Genomic DNA, 12045 nt, shown 5'->3' with positions numbered 1-12045 from the left:
CGACAACTTATTTAAAATAGAAGCCATTCAGTTAAAATCCCATTTTCCTAACATGATTTAACTGTTGTCCTGCAGACTGCATGTCTGCTACCTCATAATCAATTGCTGATTTCTCCTTCCTGGAGGTGCTTTACAATACACTTTTTAAAACAGGCGCGGTTCATTAGTTACACTTACTGTCTAATGACAATTCAATCATGGAAAGGAATATACAGTCTTGAGCTAACACTTAATGCACTGGTTATTTATGGTATGCACACTTAGGATATTTATGGGTAAATTAAATGTAATGAACCTGATCAATAGAGTGGAGAATGAGGGAATAGGGTTGCTTTAACAATGATAATTGCTGTAAAGATTTTCAAATTAAATAAGATATGGTCCACAATCACTTCAGCAACCTCACCTGAACCACCAGTTTTTTTCCTTATATAACCTAAATGTCTAAGAAGCATTTTTACTTGCAGCATACTTATGTCTGATACTGAAGGTAGTGAACCATACAAAACCCCACACCATGGCCATAATCACAATATTTATTCATTATTGTATCAGAATATTTTAGAATGTTTTTGTGGTTACTAGTAGTGCTTACTCATAGTGCAGCAATGTATCAATAATGAATGCTTAGTAAGTAGCCTATATTGGACAGCAGCTAAAAACTTTGTTGATTTTGTCAAAAATATTGCAAACATTGTCAACAATAAAGCTAGGACAGCAAGTTGGGAAAAAAGAAAAAAGAAAAAAAAAACAATAGATTTAAATACGTCCTGTTTGGAATATATATTATATAGCAACTGCTCAACCATGCCCTGGCTTCCTTATAAATATTGTATTTAAAAATACTATGCTACCTAATGGTGGATTAAAAACAAACAATGTAGTTTCTGATACTGTAAGTATAACATGAGCAATAAACCAATATGTTATGCGCTTGTTCTGACAGATCAATTTAATACAGAAACACAAATGATATTTTATCTATCAAGATATTCAGACAAATGATGGCCTTGGTTATTGTAAACAATATGAATATCAATTGTGAATATCAAATCTGTGGCAAAATCAATACATTGTTTTGATCTCTGTTTTGATACAGTCAGGGTGCATTCATGACCATAGAGAAAATATGTTTTATGTGGATTTATAAAGGCTCAAGATTAGCATAATGCAAACTCTTACTTTTTATGATGGGGCCAATCCATTTAATCCATCTATCCTTTCTTTGCAGCAGAGTAGGCCCTTTTCTCAGTATAGACCGCTGATAAATTGGCTGTCCTTCTGCATGAATGATGCTTATTAAGAATAAACTGCAGAGGGGAAAAAACCTCAAAGAATTCACTATCAGGCAGAAATGCAATCACTGAAGACTGCTTTCTCAAACGTAGCAATCAATATTCCACATTTGAGATGCCATATTCACACTACGTCTTTTCTCAATGTCTCCATGAAATCCTCTGGCCTCCAAAAAAACGGTCTTTCAAGAAAAGAGTTTCAGAAAGTATTAGGTTTATTTCTTTGAGAACATTTCAAAGTTCCCTGTTCTTCTGGTGCTACTTTGTCCCCCGCTTTCGAAAATCCGAGAGGACGTATTCTGTTAGTAAAACCGAGTGAAACATGACTTACAGCATCTACACATCAATCCGTGTCACCGTTCTTGAAAGAGGAACAGATATACTGTCAGACACCATGAATATGCCCGATGCCTGAAGACTGTAATTGACAGATAAAGACTGTGCCAACATCTGACAAGAATGCTACAATGTCTGAGGCGTATAACTGCAATTTGGCGCTCAGTCATGACCATAATTATGGTTCCCAATTCTGTCTTGTCATTTTTGCCTAGGCATAACTATTTTTGAAAGCCCCATGTGGTATTGGTATAGTCTCTTTGTATATATGTGTGTGTTTTATTTTATTTAAAAAATAAAATAAAATGGTCATAGAGAGAATGTGTTTCACTCCCAATAGCCATCTGTCCACTGAATCAATGATGAAGGTGCCCTCTTCACACCAATCTGTGTACCCCTTAGAGACAGACAGAGAGTCCACCTTGCCTGGTGCATCATGGGACAGAGATGACCTCCATCCTTAAGGAATGTGGATGGAGACTCCCCAGACCGACAGAGGATAGCGCCCCGACCAGGACTGTGAGACACACAGGGAATTGGTATAATGACTAATTTAGGGAGAAACATGGGAGAAAATGGCAAAAAAAGAAATACTGGATCTTATCTATGCCTGTGGTTAAGTAAAGTATTCTCAGTAACGTCACACTAGAGTGACATCACAAACAATATTAACAGTACAGAATATAAAAATTAGCTTGGGAATTCAACTAAGCGTATTGTGCGCGTGTCTGTGTGTGGGTGTATGTGTGTGAGAGTGTGAGTGTGTGTGCATGTGCGTGTGTGCCCATGTGTGTGTGTGTGTGTTTGTGGGTGATCCACAAAAGACAATGGTTTTTGAAAATAAATACCTTCAGACCTTGAATAGCAGGAAATTAGTTTAATTAATCATTCAATCCTTAATTAATTTTTATGTATATGCATTTAATTGCTATAGCACCCGTTTTGCCAAACGATTACATTTTTTAGGTTCCAAAACTGGCCAAGTTCACTTACAGATAATCAATAAAAGTCATATGGTGAGCTATTAAGTATTAAGAATTAAGTATTAAGAAAAAAAAAAACTGATATATAAAATGGACAGTCCTTTGAGACATAATCTTAAATATGGCAAGACAGTTCAGATAATCCTGCCTGGTCTGTAAAAGTTGATCCATTTTACTTGCACAAGATTAATGGTCAGCTCAGTTCTTTCGCAACAGACTTTGTACATTTTCTAGTATAAGGGGGCTCACACTGACTTCCAGTTCCAGTGCAGACGACTCGTTCCAAGATGGGAATATTACTGACAGCCAATCATTAATATTTCCTGCTGGAGTTCATGAGAGGGTGGAAGGCAGAGAGGCAGATGGTGCCCACCTCATCTAATGACACACAGTGGAGCCAGCTAAGTTTCTTTTCCCTGATGAAAGCGACAGAGGACCCGAACTGGGGCACTGAGGCAAGTCTGAATATCAAAATGTAATGTAAGGATGTTGCCGTTGCTGCCTGGGCTCTGATTCTTTCACTTAGCTTTCTTTCCTCCAGCTGTTTACATAGCGACCGCGGTTAAGAACTGGCCACCTTTTCACTCTAACAACAGGGTTCCATTTGTTAAATATTCCTTGCTGGTTTAAAGTATATTTTGGTCGCACAGTATTTTTATTTTTCTTATGAAATATTTCAGAATGACAAAATCAGTACATTAGATAGATGGCACAAAATATAAACCTTAAACGTAATGCATCTGACCTAGGTATGAATGGTCTGAATGATTGCTTGCTATTCCTTGAGATGAAAGTACTCAATACAGAATGATATATTGCCAAGGAATCCCTTCATCCTATTGGACACCAATATATCTAGGGCAGTTTTTTAAACCTGCAATTCAGTCATTCCTCAGCAACAGGTCGATAGAGCCATCCTTCTTGTCAGTCAATTCTCACTGCCCTTCTCCAGTAATCTACATCAGTTGCCACTAATTACACACAACCGATGACTGACAGTTCACGTGCATCTTTTTGTGCATAGTACCGCAGACATGTAGCATACATCTTCATTGTGTTGGGTGGTAACAATTGTTTTTCAAGATTTTTCATTCCTGAGCAATGGGAAGTACACATAAAACCATGTAATCTGCATTAAAAATTGTAAATGAAACTAATTGAAGCAATGTCTTTCTTACTTCATCTATACTTGTCAATAGGAAGGCACACGTCTTTCTGCATCAGCGTAGTTGGCTGGAACAAACAAGTATTGTTTTGCCATCTGTGTGATATTTAGAAAGCTTTTTTTCACCTCATCCCAGAACTCCCTGAGTGTCAGTAAATGCCGTGTTCCTGTGCCAATAATTTTAATCAAGTACTAAGAAAGTACAGAAGTCCTCACATACTGCCACTCGCAAGTGACACAATGTCAGCAATTCAGGAACTGCATTTGGCATGAAATCTGAGGGCTACATTGTATATGGGGCGACATAGCTCAGGAGGTTAGACCAATTGTCTGGCAGTCGGAGGGTTGCCGGTTCAAACCCCGCCCTGGGCGTGTCGAAGTGTCCTTGAGCAAGACACCTAACCCCTAACTGCTCTGGCGAATAGAGCATCAAATTTTAAAGCGCTTTGGATAAGCGCTATATAATGCAGTCCATTTACCATTTACCATATATTTCAGCATGTACTGTACGTTATCTGAGACAAATACAATTACATTGTTGAAATCAATCTATCCAGTGTTGCCAATTTAGTGACTTTGTCGCTAGATTTAGCGACTTTTTGACCTTCCCTAGCGACTATAAATCGTATCTAGTGACTAGCGACAAATTTGGTGACTTCTCGCAACTTTGACAACCTCCATTCTCGTTGTTGAGCAACAGCAAAAATCACCTTTCCCCGATTTGTGAATGATGTCTGCCTTTCCTAGTGCTCTAGCGTTGCCCACGTTTATAAAAGTAATGATTGACCTATGTAGAATCAGCCGCTGTAATTACACGAAAGTAGATGTTCTACAGATCTAACAGATAATACGCAGCTCGTCCAACGTCATTGGAGGGCAGGCAGACACAAAACCTACGCTATGCCCATCGCCGTGCGTGGCTTAACATACGTTTTTTTATGTGCAAATGATTATGTGGTGACGTCATACATATGCAAATTAACGTATGACGTCATCTAGCCACTTTTAGAGGAGGCCATAGCTACTTTCCATAGAAAATAGTTGGCAACACTGAATCCATCCTGAGTTCAGTAGGCATTGCAGTTCACATATGGCATCAAGGTAGACAGTTTTGGCAAGAACACATTTTAAATGGAATGTATCTGATTCTCCTTGCAGAAGAAAGTAACACATAATTGTCTGTGCCATTTGTTGACTTGTATGTGACCATCTTTTCTTCATGCCAGTCAGCAGCCTACCCCACTGGGATTTAGATGGTAAAGAAAGCTGAAATCATTTTCGGCCATGAGCCCGGGATAAACTATTTTTCACTTTTTTATGTTCAATGGAAGAACTACAGGAAGAACTCAATGCAACTAGAGAAAAACCAGTTTCCCTGACTACAGAGAAACGGCGACTAGGATCTGTGGGTCTAAAAGGATATATTGTGTATCTGTGAAAAAGTATATCTATGAAAAAGCCCTCACTGCGAGCTTCTAACAAGAAGAAGAGACACCAATGGGCCATGCACCATCAACACTGCACCCAGAAAGACTTGTAAAGGTAGAGTAGATACACATATCCTTTTAGACCAACAGCTTGTAGTTTCCATTTCACCGTAGTCAGGGAAACAGGCTTCTCTCTAGAGTTCACACACACAAATAAACACACACGGAAACATTACTGATAAGGGTTCATAACATTTGTTGGTCATTTCATTATGCTCTCTCCCCCCACAAAAAAAGAGGTACAAGCAAACAAACCAATCTGGGGAAAAAATCAATAGCCTAAGAACTTCAAAAAACATGCAAGAATATGTCGAAAGAATATGTAAGAAAGAAAAGAAATGTGAACAGGAATGCCTTTTTGTGTTTATTTTTAATACTTGCTCCTGTCACGGGCACATTACTTCCTTCGATATAATCAGGAGTATAATAAGGGAATAATGTGTTTTCCTGTGTTTTTTTTCTCACTGCGTCTACCAGCAAACAGTTGCTTGTTAGGAAATAAATACACATTAAAGGGATAGTCCCCTTTCTGGAATTTTTTAATATTATTTCAAGTTTAGTGTTTGTTTTTGATTGGCCCAGACAGTTTTTGTGAGTGATTAAGGACATTTTAGGCACTTACAGAGATTTCTGATGACAAGCTGCCATCACAATGGCTGACATGCGGGCAATGACGGGTTTCCGCCTGAAAGCAAGCAAATGTGCTTCAAGTAACTCCTAGCAGCTTTTACAGCATGTTGTGTTTCGACAGGCAATACATATGAAAAAAAATCATTTATTGCATTTATTCTCACAATTATTAATATAAAGGTCTTTTATTTTGTGTCGGTACTGCTTCCCTTTTGTTCATAACAGGTGCAAGCTCTAAAGTAAGAAGGCTATAAATTTCTGCCAGAGAAAGGTGCAAATTTATGCACTTGATCTGAACAGAAAACACAGGAATAGTGCTGCAGGAAGAAATGTTTATGAAGACAAATGGCAAATGACTGTCATAACCTGCGGAATTTAACCATCCTTATCATTCTATTCATAATTATGTATGTAATCTCTCTCTCTCTCTCTCTCTATATATATATATATATATATATATATATATATATGTGTGTATGAGAGTTCCCAGCTTCAGAAACCTGGGGTACCTGTCTCCCTTACAGTGAGGATGTGTGCACTAATGATTCTAACGGGCCTTTGTTTACCCTGATGGGTGTGATTTATAGTAATCCTGCATGCGGTGCCCTCTAGGACTGCAGCAGTGCTCAGGGTCAGAGATAAACCGCATCCGGCTTCAACACTGCCACCGCTCACTTATAGAAAACACTGAAGTGGGAACAGTCAGCTGAGGATGCAGAATAAGCCCATTATTCAAGGGATTTTAGGGTAAGTCCAATCCATTTCTGAAACCACCACATTTATTTTAGTTGTTTATTAAGTAATACTGTGCTGTCGTCAATATACGTCAAAGTTAAAAACTAAAAATAGATCTGTTTATTCAATCAAATATATGGTCTTATGTACACTCAGTTTGTCCCCACAACTATAAATATGGTCTTTTTTTAACATGTAAATTGTGAGGTGTCATCTAGAAAGGCTATGATAAGAAATACATTGATCTTGAGCTGATTCAACTAATCCAATGCCAATAGCAATTACATTATTTTTTACAGTGCAGTGGAAAAACATGCTCAAAATGTAGGTAGATTTTCTCAAAGATAAATAGATCAATAGGAAAAACATAAGACAAATCTCTAGTAATACTTCGGAAGACTAACACTGGAATATTACTCCCAGTGTGGCTACATTATTTAGCCTTTTGTGACCTTATACAGTATATTTTATATACAGCAAATATTATTATAGGTTATCAGTCCTCAACCCTGTCATGCATTGTCATTCTATGCCTAAAATGCAACCAAAATATAAGCCAGACGCAACTATCAATTTAAAGAAAAACTGATATTTTATACCTGACAAAGACATAGAATTACTACCGCAATTGTATCTGTAAAAAAATAATGAATCTTCAATTTCACGTGACATCAATCAGTGTTTGAAAATAGCTTGTAGTTTATTGGGCGGATTTTGGACAACAAAGCAAAAATGAAAAAAATCAACAGTATAATGTCCATGGAGAAGCTACCGATTGAATGCTGACCGTGAGAGTGGCGGCTCTGACTGGTAATTCCAAGAGGAGATACAAAATTTACCACAGCATCTCCAGAAGAAGAATTTTAGTAATGTAGTTAGATATCTATCCCCATTTTTTTTCTCAATGGTGACTCTGCAATCTGCCTGTACTAGCTGCTCCAGCTGCATTGTCCCCAGCTCAGTCAAGTGGCTGCAGAGTTAGCTGGCTGGCTACACACATTTTGGAAGACAGGAAGAGTACTAGTTTGCACCCACCCTCAATTTCTGGAGGACACGGCAATAATCAGAATAGTCTTACAATGACAAAAAAATGCACATCAAGTCAGAAGAACACAAAGCAGAGAAAACCAAAGAAGTTGAATGATCATCTCTCTCTGTCGTTACACAGGGCGATTTGTGCATCTCTGAAAGGTACACAGTACAAATTAATGTGCAACCTAGAGTAGCCATACGCTCCCTTGATGTTAAATTGGCAGTTTTGAAAGCACTGTCAGGGTCTTTGGAACGTTCCAGCAATGAGCATTAAATCACCCAGCGTGATACAAAGGGTGTCCGCCATTAGCATATTAATTGCGCGGACAGACCACGCCAGCCCTCAGCAGATGAATCTTAGAAGGCACCTTGCGGACCTTCATTTCCTGGCCGTTCACGCAGAGGACATCTCAATGAAAGGCCTTTGTCTTGGAGGCATTGCAGAAATAAACATAAGTGACAGGGAAAAATGGCTCTCGCTGTCCCGACTGGCACACCTGTCTGACGTGACAAAAACACGACCAGGAAGGATAAATAGATTCAGCACCGGGACACTGATAGCCCTTTTACAGTTCCCCGACTCGATGATTATCCTAAAAAGGATAGCTCCCGAGAAAGCATCGCTAATTACAAAGTAACCTGTACCATGCATCTAGCCGCGCTGTAATGAAACACTGATCAACGTGATATGACAACCTGGGTAAAGCTTGTGTACTTTAAATGACAGAAACCCAAACTCAAATTCACACAAGCTCTCATGAGAGACATGGAATTGAAATGTAGCATTAAAACCACATGAAAAAATGAACATGTTTTATGATAAAAATGGGTTGTTTACTCATTAATTTTTCAAAATGTTCAACGGCATACGGACTGCTAAAAATATGACACCGTGGAAGCCAAAAGGAAAAATATCGCAAAGTGAATCTCTTACAGAAACATCAAAGTGACTTCTTGGACATTTCTTCAATCTATCTCTCTCTCTATCTCTCTCTCTCTCTCTCTCTTGCGCTGGCATCAAACAGAATATTTAGTTTACACTTAGGATACACTTAGTTTACATTTAGGATACACTATACACAGAAACAAATTTTGTGAGACAGTGATGCAAATATGCAATCCAAACACAATTGTTTTAAGTGAGGTCTAATGGTGCCACTGGAAATGCCAGGCAAATAAGACCTGGGGTCATTACAAAAGGTTAACAAGAAACAGGACGACCTCCCATGCTCACGGGCAGAAAAGAGCAAGAGCTTTAAACCTTTAAAACACATCTTGGTATGAACTGAAACATTATTATGAGAGTCCAAAAAAAAAGGAAAAAAAAGAGTCCAAACATGAATCCTAGGCAAATTATTTAGTTGGTCTCATGGTTGAATGCTTTGTATGTCTGTATTAGCAATATCACTGTGACTTATTTATTATGGAAATATTCTAAATATTAAATATTTAATATCAATATTCTAAATGCCATCAATTTGAATAATGATATTGAAAATTCAATATTTAGAATATTTTCATTGCCATCAATTAGTGCCACCAAACCTGAGAAAACATTTCTATGCATAATGTTTGAAATATCTTTCTGATTGTTTTTCAAAGGCATACTGTTTGTCTGTTCCATTTTATTGAGTTCAGGATCAACTGAGACAAGAGAAGTATCCAGTACATTGAATGACTAGGTCTAATAACCACTTCAGGACATAGTGCACCAAAGGCAGGAACGTCTTTAGGAAGCCAGTATTCAAAGATTGAGTACTGGTACACATCTGCATTAAAATCTTAAACAACATCAGAATATATTCCTCTAGCATACAAATTGCCTTCGCAGTTCAGGGACTTTCTGTCCTACAGATTTACGGCTTCTCCAAAACATTTAAGAAGGATAGACTGGCCTGGATTGAAACATTTAAAAATATATAAATAAATAAGATAATTCCATGTGTTATCTTTTTTATTTACAGACACATTTTGATTATTTCTGGGTTGAATTGTCAAACTCTATTAGTGAATAAACATGCATGCATTCGTGAGGCAGATTTAATGACAAATGTTGATTGGATGTAGACTACTGTTTTTAGTTATTTTCTCATCTCAAATGAATAAAATTACATTAGTACTGGGCATATCTTCTTATATTCATTCAGTTCATTAAGTGTAAGCCACGGGGCTGGGAGTTTAAAAAGCCCCCAGCAGTCTATAACCGGCAGTGTACGAGAGCTGGTGTTCGGACCTTACCTTGGAAACCCTGTTGGCCACCTCTCGACCGACCATGAGCCCCTGCACAAAGGTCCTTGCTGCAATAAATGCCCGGGTGACCTGAGCCTTCAGCTTCCGGGGCACATCTCCAAAGGGCTTGAGCTGGTCGGTGTACTTGCTGATACATTCCAAGTAGTCGTCCGTGAAGTGGTACTGTGAGTTGAGGAGCTGGAACATGCGCTCCAGCAGACGGGCCCAGAAGTCGTTGAGCATCTCCTCCAGGTTGACATTGCCGCCCGTGTAGTAGCGCTTGAGCTCGGTGAAGAGGTCCTGAAAGACGCCCGAGTTCTGCATGTACAGCTTCCCGTATGTCCGTACGAACATGTCGTTGAGCGACTTCTCCGTGTTCTCCAGGAGCTCCAAGAAGAATTCTGAATCAGGGAACACAAGAGAGGGAGAGTCACTCTGAAACATCATTGCTCTTGATTATTCACAGCATTTTGAGGTTATAATATTTTTGTTTTTAGGTACAGAAAGATGCAATCAGCTCAATTTATAATGTAAAGAATAATCGCCCTATCCAAAGTATAATGATTTTTTAACCACTTGTGTAAGATGATGTGAGCTCCTTCACCAAATATAGCATATCTGCCTATACTGATAATATAATCTGAATCACATTGGTGTCGCAATTATTTCGATTTAAAAACAAATTCATGTAAAATTTTTCAATTTTGATGCACAAATTAAAGGAAGTATTTGTTTATTCATGGCTGAATGTTTCATAAATTTGTAAACTGCGAACTTTACCTCCTGAAATTTACTTTATAAATCCAATGCCTAACAGAGAAGCTAGTAAACACAAGAACAAAGAGAGTTGTTTCATACTTAACCCCCTTTAACTGCCACAAGAAAACAAAATGCATGGAAAAATGCACCACTCAGTTGGGAAGGCCTGGCATCAGTTTCTCTATTGAGGCATTTGAATTTGTTAGGCTGCTTCTCTTCCATATGGTTTTTAAATCACATTCTGTTACTAATATTAAATGTTCCAGTTTCTTTCGGCACCGTCGGTGTCTACTAAGGCCAAGACTTACCGTTTACTTCCTGAATTCACCACTCAAGCTTTCACGACTGAACAGATGTGTAATTCCAAACTGATCAGCCACACTCTTTCCTCCTTATGTTTCAAGGAAATTACTTAGCTAGCAGAAGCCCAGTCACTGCAGACTTACAGAATGGCTTCGATTTTTCAATCCATTTAGCCATTATGATGTCCAGAATGCTCTTATACTGGTAATACACATTGCTCATTTTCAGACTGTTAAGGAGCTGCACTTGGTTATGAATTGAAAATTCACAGATTACCTAAATAATTTAATAGTAGGAATAATGACAGCCTCTACCACCAATTTAATAATTAATGAACATGTTCTTATTGCTTAGGGAAACAAAAGTGTTCAGAATTAAATCACAGTAGCCATTGTGATGGCTTTCATCATGTTTACTCACACCCTTTTTCTTTATTAGATGAGCCAGTTTCTAGAAATTTCCTATGCAAATAGTTAAATGTTTTAAACAATACTAAAGGAATGCCACATTACAAACAAACATTTAGCGGTGTAGAGTAGGGCATAAATAAATTCATGCTTAAGAGGCAAAACAAGGAAATGCAACATTAGCCATTAGCAATGAACTTTATACTAGTTAGTTACAACAATGAATATCAACAACTTACTTCAAATGTACCTCTAATGTGTTTTTTTAAAGAACACATTGCAATGATAATCATAATAACAACACAGCATTAATGGTATCAAAGCAAGCTTCTACGATAACAGCACTATTGCAAAGTTAGAACATGTGGCATTTATCACAGAAAAAAGCTACACAAACCAATAGAAAACTTGAAAAAAACACTCACAGCTGGTAGAGACAAACAGCAAACATACAGAGACACACTTACGGGCACGCACGCATGCACGCGCACACACACACACACACACACATTTTAAGAACAATGGGAAGAAGAATGCAAGCTTGATGACAGGAGCACAGGGTCTAGTATATTGAGCAATTTAATTAGTGGCAGCTTCGGCAAACTGTTTACTGTTTATTATTTTTACAAAAACAAATTTGCAACTTCTCCCCTTGGCTTCTCCCCTGTTGTGTTGCCTTCACCA

The 12045-nt window shown here is 38.1% G+C and overlaps 1 protein-coding gene across 2 annotated transcripts in view; it reads right to left on the bottom strand.

Moving 5' to 3' along the window:
* Positions 1–12045, bottom strand: part of LOC135251012 (glypican-6-like) — a 204935-nt gene that overhangs the window by 99585 nt on the left and 93305 nt on the right. For both annotated transcript variants that reach the window (XM_064327935.1, XM_064327936.1), the window contains exon 3: positions 9902–10293. In XM_064327935.1, the coding sequence (XP_064184005.1) occupies positions 9902–10293 (392 nt within the window). The remainder of the gene's footprint in view (positions 1–9901; positions 10294–12045) is intronic.

The sequence above is a fragment of the Anguilla rostrata genome, chromosome 3, assembly GCF_018555375.3.
Source record: "Anguilla rostrata isolate EN2019 chromosome 3, ASM1855537v3, whole genome shotgun sequence".
NCBI classification, from domain to species: Eukaryota; Metazoa; Chordata; class Actinopteri; order Anguilliformes; family Anguillidae; genus Anguilla; species Anguilla rostrata.
Note: the sequence above shows the minus strand (reverse complement) of the source record. Positions and strands in the feature narration are given on the sequence as shown.